The sequence below is a fragment of the Montipora capricornis genome, chromosome 6 (assembly GCF_036669925.1).
Source record: "Montipora capricornis isolate CH-2021 chromosome 6, ASM3666992v2, whole genome shotgun sequence".
Lineage (NCBI taxonomy): Eukaryota > Metazoa > Cnidaria > Anthozoa > Scleractinia > Acroporidae > Montipora > Montipora capricornis.
This window is the reverse complement of record NC_090888.1, coordinates 16,138,990-16,151,489: the sequence shown is the minus strand read 5'-3', so window position 1 is coordinate 16,151,489 and position 12,500 is coordinate 16,138,990. Positions and strand designations below refer to the sequence as shown.

The 12,500-nt window shown below is 41.1% G+C and overlaps 2 protein-coding genes across 2 annotated transcripts in view; both read right to left on the bottom strand.

The window, feature by feature from the left end:
• LOC138053291 (uncharacterized) overlaps positions 1-12,500 on the bottom strand; it is a 361,907-nt gene that overhangs the window by 165,775 nt on the left and 183,632 nt on the right. The window lies entirely within an intron of this gene.
• LOC138051607 (uncharacterized) lies at positions 647-1,282 on the bottom strand. The gene has a single exon (XM_068897846.1). The coding sequence runs from the start codon at positions 1,280-1,282 to the stop codon at positions 647-649; it is 636 nt and encodes a 211-aa protein (XP_068753947.1).

Genomic DNA, 12,500 nt, shown 5'->3' with positions numbered 1-12,500 from the left:
TAATATAGCTTTAGTTATTCAAGTCAAGCATTGGAGGGATATAAACGTAATGCTGAGTGTTTATTTTTAATTTGTTTAGGGCTGCTTTTTGCTTTGATTTGCAGTTTTTGGTATGCCTTAAAATTTTTGATTTTGAATCTACTAAGGTTGCAAGATGCCTGGACGGCCTATGTCAGAAGAACAGAAACGAAAGAAGAGAGAAAGAGAACGAGAACGACAAAACGGTACACCAGTAATAGCTTAAAGTTGGTGGAAGAAGTTACTCCACAAATTCTTTTCTTGGACACTAAACCGTTTGTTATTTCTACGGATGAGTTATTTCAAGTGGATGCATTTTATTTTTATTTTACTTTATTTTTATTTTTACAATTTAATGGCATCAAAGGCAATACATACTAATAAGAATAATATTAATAGCCATATGAATAATCCGTAAAGGAGTCCAGGACACCATAAAAAAACAAACCGATCACCAATGAATATATACTAATACAAAATACGAAAATACAGTAGTAAAATGGAAATAAAATCAATAATTCAACAATGGATAACTAATTTAATGTATTGTCCAATAAAAACTTCTTAACTTCCCGCTTAAAAATATTTACACTTACTGCCCGTTACGAATATCGTAGGGCAGAAGATTCTAGGAGTCAACTATCCTATGAAAAAAACTATATTTGAGTGAGTTTGTTCTTGCATATTTCTTTTTAAGAGATAAATCATCGTATTTCCTAAATGAATAATGATCAGCATCAGAATAAAAATCAGTGTAAGAATCAATATTGACATTACTTATTCCATTGAGAGCTTTATATAAAAAAGAAAAAGTAACATCAGCTAGAATTCTCCCGTTTTTAAGTGACATCAAATTTAGCTTCTTTAAAGGGGTCTCATAATTGTCCTCAGTCTTCAAAATGAACTTGGTTGCTCTTCTTTGTACTTTTTCAACTTTTTCTATGTTTTTTTTGGTATAGGGTGACCATACCACAGAGCAGTATTCAACATTCGATCGAACCAATGCGCAGTAGAGAGTTCTCAGAGTCTTAGTATCGTCCAGACCTCTACACGTCCTTTTAATTAACCCTAACATTCTGTTTGCTTTCGACACAATAATATCAATGTGCGAGTTCCAGTTAAAATTATCAGTAGTTGTAACTCCCAAGTCTTTGAATTCTTTAACTTCTTCCAAAGGAGAATTATCCAAGGAATAATTAGAGAGTAAAGGTTGCCTTTTCTTTGTTAATCTCATAACTTTGCACTTTTTGACATTAAAAACCATGGCATTGCGAATACTCCACTGATGAAGATTATACAAGTCCCGCTGAAAACAAAATTGATCACTAGCATCATCAATGACTCTCGAAATTTTACAATCATCAGCAAAAAGCGGAATAGTATTTCCAGGGAGAACGACATCTGGTAAGTCACTAATAAAAACTACAAAAAATAATGGTCCCAAAATGGAGCCCTGTGGGACACCAGACGGAACTTCTAACCAGGTGGAGGAGACACCATCCAACACAGTTCTTTGCCAACGATTACTCAAGTAACACTCACACCACTGTAGTAGGGAGCCAGAAATTCCAAAACTACAGAGCTTCTGCAGTAAGATTGAATGATTCACTCTGTCAAAAGCCTTGGAGAAGTCTACGAATGCAACATCCACCTGTCGTCCCTCGTCCAAAGCTGTAACCCATTGATGATGAGTGTGGACCAATTGTGTCTCACAAGATTTCCCCTTTACGAATCCATGCTGCCACTCAGATAAATAAGGCGAAACATGTGCATAAATAGGAGTATGCACAAGACGCTCCAAACATTTTGCTGGAATAGGTAACAGGGAAATTGATCTGTAATTTTCCACAAATTCCTTATCATTGTTCTTATGTATTGGAGTGATGTTAGCGGATTTCCACAAAGTGGGCATGACTCCTGACCTTAGAGATAGATTAAACAAATGTGACAAGGGAACCGACAGTTCCTTCGCACAGATTTGTAGAATTCTGGATGGTATATTATCCACACCAGGTGATTTATGGATGTCAAGCCTTCTTAAAATTCCCTGCACTTCAAATGCTGTGGTTGTAACGTTCAGCAGTAACAAGTTTCGATTCACAACATCTGTAGTCGGGTTGTTAACATCAACTGAATCTATTGAATAAATTGAGGGGAAGAACTTATTAAAAAGTTCCACCTTGGAAGACGTATCTGTAGAACAAACATTATCATAAATAACAGTCTCTGGAATTCTCTTAGCTTTAGATTTAACGGAGTAAAATGACCAGAAATGTTTAGGATTGTCCTGAAGTTTCCCAGAAAGAGATTTAAGATAGTTATAATAACTTGTATTAATAAGTCTCTTTGTTTCCTTTCTCAGCTCCTTGAATTTAAGAATATACTCGGTGAACCATTTGATTTGACTTGCTTCCATAATTTTGTCTTCTTCCTAATTAGTTTCATTATATCGGTATATAATTAGTTTCATTATATCGGTTATATCGGCATATTTCTAAAACGTGGTTTAGTCGTTTTTTTCTTTGTTTAGGAATGAAACTCGAATTTTTATTCTTGACTGTAATTAAATAACAATCATCTGTACTCTTTCTGGACAGAAATAATCGATCTGTTGCTGGTTTTTTCGGCTTTAAAATGCGAGCGAACAAGAAGTTTTTTTACTCCGCTTGCCTAACTGTTTTTCCAAGTGCCTTGACAGTGACAAGAATTTTGCACTTATGTTCTAAACATGTAATCGCAATGAGTTCTCGTAAAAGTATAAGGAGAAATATCACCAGCTTGTGTTTTCAGAAGTTTGTTTAGAGCACGTACAGGTAATTTGTTGGAGATCTTGTTTCAAGTTTGTCCTTTCTAGCCGATTCTGGTTCTAGGCCAAGCTGGCGCGTTTCAATAAAATACATCGAATGATAAATGATCTCGTTTTCAGAGATAAAGTGGAATAAATAAAGTACATCAATAAAACTCCTTGTTTGACCTTGAACCAACAAAGACGATCTGTAACATCACGAGCTATAGTACGTCTGTGATTCCTATTCGCTGGCTTTTGACAGTCGACTCTGAAATGGCTTTTTTCCTTTTCCGTTCGCTTGCTGAGGATTTACTTGTTTTAAAACTCTTGCGATTCAAGAAAAATTAATTGCCTAACTGGTAGATTTCGCTGGAAAATCCGATATCACACCCATCCCTTCGTGATTCATGCGATCAGTCGGTTTTTCAGGTGGAATTCACGGGTTTTACTAAAAGCAGGCCCGCGGCCCAGCGGCCCGCGGGCCGTGGGCCTGCGGCCTACGGCCCGCGGCCCACGGCTCACTACGGCCGGGCGGCCCGAAGGCCCAGCAGCCCGCGGCCCACGGCCCGCTACGGTCCGGCGGCCCGGTGGTCCAGTCCTGGTTTTTCACAGTTTTTTGTCCAGCGGTAAATCTACGTGCATACACAGATCTGCATCTGCATCTTTGAGAATGGACTTCCTCTCTATCGGGTTCTGTAAACAGACGAATAAACAGAGAGTGACAACGTTTTTCACTTACATGTTGCAACATGCAACAAAAGAAAGGAGCCAAAAGGATTGAAATGATTATTAAAATGGTAAACGAATTCAAAAACACTGTCGTCCATTTTGTACGCCCAAACCCGATGCAGATCTGTGCATGCGCGAGGATTTACCGCTGGACAAAAAAAACCTGTGGAAAATCAGGACTGGACCACCGGGCCGTGGGCCGCTAGGCCGTAGCGGGCCGTGGGCCGCGGACCGCTGGGCCGCGGATCTGCTTTTAGCAAAACCCTAGAATTCACTAGTTAGGCAGCGAAGAAAATGTTACATAATTAATCAATATCCGGGAAAACCAAAAGTCGGACAGTCTCAAAGCCTTTTATTTTCACTAATCCTACAGCCACTAAGAATAAACAAGCCGGGAGCTCCGCTTTTAGGCTTGGCTAAATCTATATATTATTAACTTGAAGACTCATGTTACTATCTATCCATATCCTCAAGGTCTTGACCGACTGAACAGGCGACACATGAGCGTCACCTACTGCAAAAGAGTCAATATGAACCTTGAATAGTTGCTGACGGGTGCCTTTTATTACAAAGTCTGTCTTGCCATCATTGATCATCAGTTTGTCACACAGCATCCAGGCTCTTATCTCATTTACACACCGTTCCACGCTTCTTGGAGATTGATAGACCCAGTATCCACGCCATCGATTAAAACCTAAAATGTAAGCCAAAATGAAAGGATTTTTAATAAATTATTCTTCTGATCGTATGAAGCCCAGCACGCCTTCACGTGGCAATTGAATATTTACGAGATGTAATAAAATAAGCTCAATAATTCATGCATTTTGATTCGTACTCACCTATGATTTTTTAGAGGACAGATGCATAGCTGACTTCTTCATCAATAACTTACTACGCCACTCCGGCCTCTCGTGCACGCGGGCGCCCTCCTAGTCATTGCCAGTTCCGTGCGCTTTCTCGCTCGTTCGGTTCTCATCAAACCATCATACATAGACACAGCTTACTCTTTATTGGCGTTATACAAATACATAAATCAAATAGATTCCATGTTGCCTTGGGTCAGATATAGATCACAGAAGAAATCAAAATGTGGTAAGAACATCAATGACAAACGACATGCACTGTATGTCGTTGTTAGGCTTTCCCTCTTTGTGTCTGGCTTCTGTGCATTTCAGCAAACAGTCCACCTTTTCTTATCAACACTTCAGGCCTGTTCAAATGTCAGCGAACTTCACCACTCGTCCACCGTCAAGCAATAGCGCCCTGTCATAGTCCATGATGGTGTTCAGCCAATAAGCAATGGTTAGCACCGTCGAATCTTTAAATTTGTCACGAATGATTTCTTGGATCAGACGATCAGTCTTGAAATCGACATTAGCGGTGGCTTCATCCATGATGATGATCTTGCTCTTCTGCACCAGTGCACGAGCCAAGCACACAAGCTGCCTCTCACCAACGCTCAAGTTTGTTCCAGATTCTTTCACTTTGAATTTGAGCTGTCCTGGGAGATCCTCAACAAACGTTTTCAACTGCACTTCCTACAGAGCTGTCAAAGGGTCTTGATCCGAATATTCTGAGAGTAGACTTATGTTCCTTTGTAAGGTACTTCCAAAAAGTACCGGATCCTAAGTTACAGCAGTCATGGCCCTTCAAGCCTCTTGGAGATTGATAGATCCAATATCCACACCATCGAGTAAGACCTAAGATGTAAGCCAACAAAGGCTTTTTAGTAAATTATCCTCCTGACCCTATGAAGCCAAACACAGTCACTTTCACGCCGCAATTGAATATTTTCTAGATATTATATAATAATTTTATAAATGTTACACGGTACTGGTAAAAACATACTGTTAAACTAGTTTTAAAAACTTATACACAGTACATATAGAAAGTTGAAGCGTACTAGCTTTCGGCTCCTTCTCGGAGGCTTGATCACATATAAATGAAAAACAAGAATTGTGAACCGGTAAACTGTTAACGGTCACGTGATTTAGCAACACGTGACCGCAACAGATTGTCCCAGATGTGAGAGAGCAGGTATCTTCCAGGGTCACGGTTCAAGTCCGGCCGATGAAGGCGGATATAGATGGGCTCTTGGATGCCCCGCTCTATCCAACGAGGTTTATGGTCTAAGAGCTCTACTTCAACCTTATGTCCAGGGTAGTCCCTGTGTATTTGCTACCCTGTGTATGGACTACCCAAGATTCACAAGGAAGGTGTCCCACTACGCCCAATTGTGAGCACTGTCAACACCATCACATACCAGTGTGCAAAACACCTTGCAGATCTAATCACACCCGTGGTGGGTCAGTCTGGCAGTTATGTGAGAAATTTTCAGCATTTTGCTGAGAACAGAGTTAACTGAATAGAGTGTAATGTGAAGTGCTAGATTTTTATCCCATATGAACCATGTGAGCGTTAGCCCTACTGATGGAAATGGGCCCACACAAGGACAGAGCAAAACTCTCAGTCGGTAGCTCAGTCGGTAGCTCAGTCGGTAGAGCGGCGGAGATCTAACCCAAAGGTCGTGGGTTCAATTCCCACCCTGGTCAGAGTTTTTCTCTGTCCTTGTGTGGGCCCATTTCCATCAGTAGGGCTAACGCTCACATGGTTCATATGGGATAAAAATCTAGCACTTCACATTACACTCTATTCAGTTAACTCTGTTTAAAATATAAGTGCTACACGGCCAACGTTTGTATAAACGTAATCTTTCCTTCATTTTGCTGATAAGATGAGGGAAAGTCATGTGGATGACACAGAACAGCTTCGATCCTAAGACGTCAAATCCCTGTTCACCAGTGTACCGGTTGATAAGGCAATTGAATAGTGGAGAAGAAACTACGACAGGACCCCACCCTGACAGACCGCACAAATATGAATCCATTTGACATCGCAAAGCTCCTCACCATCTGTCTCAACTGCACTTATTTTGTGTTTGATGGTCAGTTCTACCGCCAGATTCACGGAGCACCGATGGGGTCACCAGTCTCACCACTGGTCTGCAATTTATACATGGAAGCCTTTGAGGAATCAGCTATTTTGACCGCACCCATCCCACCTGGGTGGTGGCTCAGATATGTGGATGACACTAACTGCAAGATAACTTCAAGTTATTCCGATGAATTTACACAGCACCTGAACAGCGTCGATCCTAACATACAGCTCACGACGGAAACAGAGTCTAATGGAGAATTAGCGTTTCTCGACACGTGTACTGTACGGCAGGATGATGGCTCACTAAGAATCAAAGTGTATAGGAAACCCACCCACACGGACCAATACCTCAACTGGGAGTCAAATCACCCACTAGAGCATAAGATGAGCGTTGTCCGTACCCTGTTTCACAGGGCCAACACAGTTCCAAGCCACCCTGAGGACACCAAGGCGGAGCTAGAACATGTCAAGGCAGCCCTCAAAGATTGTGGATACCCGGAATGGGCATTACAGGACTCAGACAGCACTAACAAATCTCAAAAAAGCCAACACTATCTACCTATTAGACGAACCGCCATCGTCATCCCATACGTCAAAGGGCTGTCCGAGGAGTTACGACGCACATTGAAACAACAAGGGTGGACACTACATTTAAACCATACAATACCCTCAGACAACTGTTGTCATCTCAGAAAGACTCACAGATACAAGGCGACACTTGTGGCCCTATGTATCGGGTTTCGTTCCAAGGGGTGGACTGCGGCAGCGCGTCTGTGGGAGAGCCCGAGCGGACTTTGGAATCGAGGTTCGCGGAGCAACTTAGACCAAGCAGCGCTTCGTCTGAAGTCTCACAGCACATACACAGGGACTATCCTGGACATAAGGTTGAAGCAGAGGTGTTAGACCATGAAGATCGTTGGATAGAGCGGGGCATCTATATCCGGGTTCATAGGCCGGACTTGAACCGTGACACTGGAAGATACCTGCTCCCCCACATCTGGGACAATCTGTTGCGGTCACGTGTTGCTAAATCACGTGACCGTTAACAGTTTACCGGTTCACAATTCTTGTTTTTCATTTATATGTGATCAAGCCTCCGAGGAGCCGAAAGCTCGTACGCTACAACTTTCTATATGTACTGTGTGTAAGTTTTTAAAACTAGTTTAATAGTATTATATAATAAGCTCAATAATTCACGCATTTTGATTCGTTATCACCTATGCTTTATTAGAGGACAGATGCATAGCGGACGTCTTCATCAAGAAATGAAATTGAAAAAAAAACAAAAAAACTTATTACGCCACTTCGGGGTTGTCTGGTTCAGCCAGCGGTCTCTAGTGAACTCGGGCACCCTTCTTAACATTGTCAGTTCCTCGCGCTTTCTTGCTCGTTCGGTTCTCATTAAACCATCCTACATAGACATAGCTTACTCTGTATTAGCGTTATATAAATATATCAATCAAATAGATTCCATGTTGCCTTGGGTGAATAATAGATCACAGAAGACGTTAAAATGTGGTTAGAACATCATTTAAACACGACATCCACGAGGCGGCAATTTTTGTTCTTACGACATTTTGACGTTATCTGTGCAGTGATCTATTACAAAATAACAAAATATACAAAAGGCAGTATGGAATATATTTCTTAAAATTATAGATGATAGCGGGTTCTAAAATGCTATGAAGTCCTTTGAGAGACTTATGTATCTGACAGAGACTATGATCTTTAAACAGCATGTACATGTCATTTACTTGCCTGGTTTTGATACTCACTAATGCGCCGATCAAATCGAAACTTCAACATCCTCGGGCATTTGGCTATCTTCTGTGCCCGGGGAGTTGGAAATTTGACCTTTGCTTGCTTGGGGTGTGGAAAATTGAACCGGAAGTGTCAGGTTTCAAATGATTTTTTTTTCGTGCAACAAAGTCGCTAACAGCTTTAAACACGTGTTTGGACCAGATGGAAGAGTTTAAAGGAAGAGATATAGCATTTGTGAGCGACTGGCTTACGAAAAAGGTCTTTAAAAGGTCGTTATTTAAGACGACAGGAGCCGACAACGATTGTTCTTTAGTAGGGTATGACAGGGAAATCCAACAATAGGGTACGGCGTTTGAACACCATTTTGGCCCCCCGGGCAAACCTCGGGAATTTGAACTTTTGAAGATTGGATCGTTCAAATTCCCGGAGTTTGTCTAAGGAAGGGGGGGGGGGGGGAGAGGGAATGTTGAAGTTTCGAGTTGATCGGCGCATAATGGAGAGGTTAATGAAAACTGCGGTGCAATCAATGTTATTGACCTTTTGCTGTCCTAGCTTAACAAATTAGGAAATTACAACAATCATGTGCCCAAAATAGTTGTAGAAGGAGTTACTTCTCCGGAACGGTTTTTGGCTCATTAAATATCACTCGTCTTGACCATCAACGTTCCCAAAGGATCTGGCATGCGAAATAAAACCGATAACAGAGATTAATTTCTAGTACCTGTGCGACTCACAACTCCCACCTTCTGCTGAGAAGAGACACGAACGTTGAGATCCTTTTTAAAAGAACCTGAAGATGACGGCGTCATGAAGAAGATCACGCAATTCCTCCGACTGAAAGAATCGTTCCAGAATCAAACGCCTAAGGCGTACACAATTTTTTCTATCTCATGATTGCAGAGGACCGACACGCCAGAGCGCTTTTGCTTTTGCTTCTCCACAATTAACATGCAGGGGTCCGTTTTTTGAAAGTTCCGAAGCTTTTCGAGCGTATTTCAGATGCCATTAAATAAATAAAATAGAAAAACTGCACGTGCCTTTTAATTAGTGTAAGGAGCATGTAACAGAATAGATTTTCCAAGCACGCGCGTGGTCGTTTCACCAATGGCATTTTCCGTATATTCGAGAAACAGGACCCTACCTACAGGCCCGATGTAAAGGTTCTTGAGAGGGAAGATTCAAAGCCACCATGCAAAGGATTTCCATTTACCAAGAGATACGATAAACGAAAGAGAAAAGTGATCCTCGCACTTATCTGGAAAATACAACCAACTGTCTCTTTTTGACACCTGAAAAAATCAGGTGGCTCCAACGGGATCTGAAACCATGACCCTCTGCGATGCCGGTACAATGCTCTGCCAACTGAGATGACTGAAGCCACTCAGTTAAAAGCCACCTGAATTTTCCAGGTTTCTATAAGGAGACAATACCTTAAATTGTCCAGATCGGTGTGAGGAACACTTCTCTCCTTCGTCTTTAACCCGCACTTCACATATACCTTCATTTGAGATACCATAAAGATACTCGGAGACTAAGGATTAGATAGTGGGGTAAGGGCTAGGGTTACATAAATTAAGCCGGCAAAATTGCGAGCATAATACTATGGTGCGAGCATCGAGCATAATGCCCGCAAAATAGTCATGTTTAGGAGCATAAAGGTTGCTAAAAGTATCCTGCTGATAAACACATCAAAATAATGTGTTTAAAAAATTTCTTGTCAATAGGCCTTTTTCGATAGATTAAAAGTCAGCTTGAAAGACAGGTTTAGGGGACAAAGGCAAAGGAAAGTGGATGATATGCAAATATTTTTCACATTCATTCCAATGTGTTTCTGTTGTTTTTGTCCTCACTGCCTCACTATCAAGCTGAATATTTGATATTTCGAAAATGGCCCATTGTGGGATTTGAGGCTGCTTTCTGCACTTATTTGTCTTTGTTGAAGGCCCGGATACCTTACCTCTTGCTGCTCCGAATGAGAGCATTCGTATAGGGAAGACATCTGTTTACAAACATTGCTTTCGTCATTCACATTGGCCAACCACAGGAACAACAGAACCTTCCTTTTGTCAGCCAGTGAGGCTCTGGTAGGTGACGTCAACGATGTCTTCCCTATTTCAAAGACGTTGGTTTTTTAAAAGAAGGACATTAAATGATGTTAGTCCTTGTTTGCCTTTTTTTTTGCGCAAAATTCACCCAGCATTTTTGAGCATAATGCTAGGGCAAGAGCATAATTTCGAGCATAATGCTATGATTTTAGGAGTGACGCCCAAAGGCATAGTGCTCAAATTTTCGAGCATTTAATCGACTTCCTCATGTTTGGGGACCGAAAATTATTATACTTAATTAACATCAACAAAAACAACAACTTGGTGAGGGCTCAAAAGGGGGAAGTGGGAGACGAAGCGCTCCACTGAAACTTAAAAGGTCAGCCTCATGTACTCCTGGATTTTTGAGCTATAGAAAAACCTACCACCAGGGCGGTACACACACCGTTATGGAGGAGGGGGTTGGGCCTCCTCCAAGGGCCGAATGTGACCATTCCTGGGTAAATATGGAAGGTGCACACACCGGTATGGAGGAGGGAGTTGGGTCTCCCCTCAGGGTCGGCTGTGACCATTCCTGTTCAAATATGGAAGATGCACACACCGGTATGGAGGAGGGAGTTGGGCCTCCTCCCAGGGCCGACTGTGACCATTCCTGGGTAAATATGGAAGGTGCACAGACTGATATAGGGGAGGGAGTTGGGTCTCCCCTCAGGGTCGGCTGTGACCAATCGTGGGCTTCCCTAGGGCACCAACTAACCTATATGTACATCCCAGGAGTACAAAGTGTCGAGTCTATGGGGGCAAAAGTGTGACGAGAGGAGCACTTCATCCCCATTCCCAATTTTTATTGAAAATACACTAATGACTTTAGAGACTAAGTGCAAGAATTAACTAAAGAGATGTCATATCATTGCCTCGAGTTGAAACTTTAAACTGAAAGGGACATCAATGCGAGGACGCAGAAAACGATTGTGACTATTGGTAACTTGCATACAATAATAATGCCTTGAACTTATGGATAAGTTATATACGTAAAATGACTGATAAAATGATTGATGCCTGACAACATGGCACTAAATAAGGATTTTGCAAGTCCTATGTCCAATAGAAACGGGGGGGGGGGGATGGGAGGGAGTTTGAAAAGAAAACTTCAAGACATATTGTGCTTGGCCGTGAGAAAAGGACCAGAGTGATGAAGCACATGGTAATGCAAGCTATTGGACATTACGGAGAGATCATTAGTTCAGCTTATATGCATGAGGTTGCACGTGAAAATCACTCGACATAGGGCAAAGCTCAAACAAGCGTTGTTGATTAACTGAAACTTATTTCCGGTGATCAATAAATTGTGATAATTTATCTAACCCTAGTAAGGGCTGAGTCTTTGACTCCCAGGAGTAATCAGCATGTAAATTCTCTTCATAATCTCAATAAAATGTCTTTCAGACAGGTATTGAGAGGGAAGATAATTATCAGCTTATTAAGGTGTTTTTGATTTGACACCAAATTCTCATGACTACCCGACAAAGAAATCTATGGTCATAGTTAGGAGAGTGAACGTTTCGATCTTCGGAATAAAAGGGTTAACAAAGGAAACAAGAGAAGACAAGAAAACGTTTCTTTTTCATTCCTAAAATATTCTCTTTGCCCTAACAACCTGACCGAGGGGATGAACATTTCGGTACCCTTACGGTAAATGACAGTATGAGCCTTGAACTCGGGTTGAAAGATGTTTCTATGGTAATCCTCAGGTAAGAGCATATCTGTGAGGACTCTCTTAAACTCACTGTTTCCGATAAGCAGAATAAACCGATCACACTCTCTTGTCAAATTGATTTAATTCGTAAACAAAACACTATATTTACACAAAGCAAAGTAATCGAGAAACTTCGTTGATAAAAAAAACCTTTAAAAATTGCATAAAAAGGACACCAAAAAAACACTGTTTGTTTTCATGTCCTGAAAACGCAGGTATATATAAGTATACCTTATATAGAGTAAAGAATCATTTCAGCAAACACTTAAATAAATTTACTTTACAAGAAAATTGATAGATTATTTGAACATAAATGTGAAACGCTGCAGCAACTTTGCAGCTTAAGAGACATAACAACATTAATGTGCTATTGATGCATCAATTAAAGCACTGAATTGAAACTAGCATTTGTCTTATAAATAGTTTCTACTAAAATTCGTTTGTTATGAACACGTAAATAAATTTA

What these genes read in the sequence shown, in the direction of transcription:
- LOC138051607 (XM_068897846.1), bottom strand. Translation starts at nt 1,282, where the DNA reads ATGGTTTTTAATGTCAAAAAGTGCAAAGTTATGAGATTAACAAAGAAA.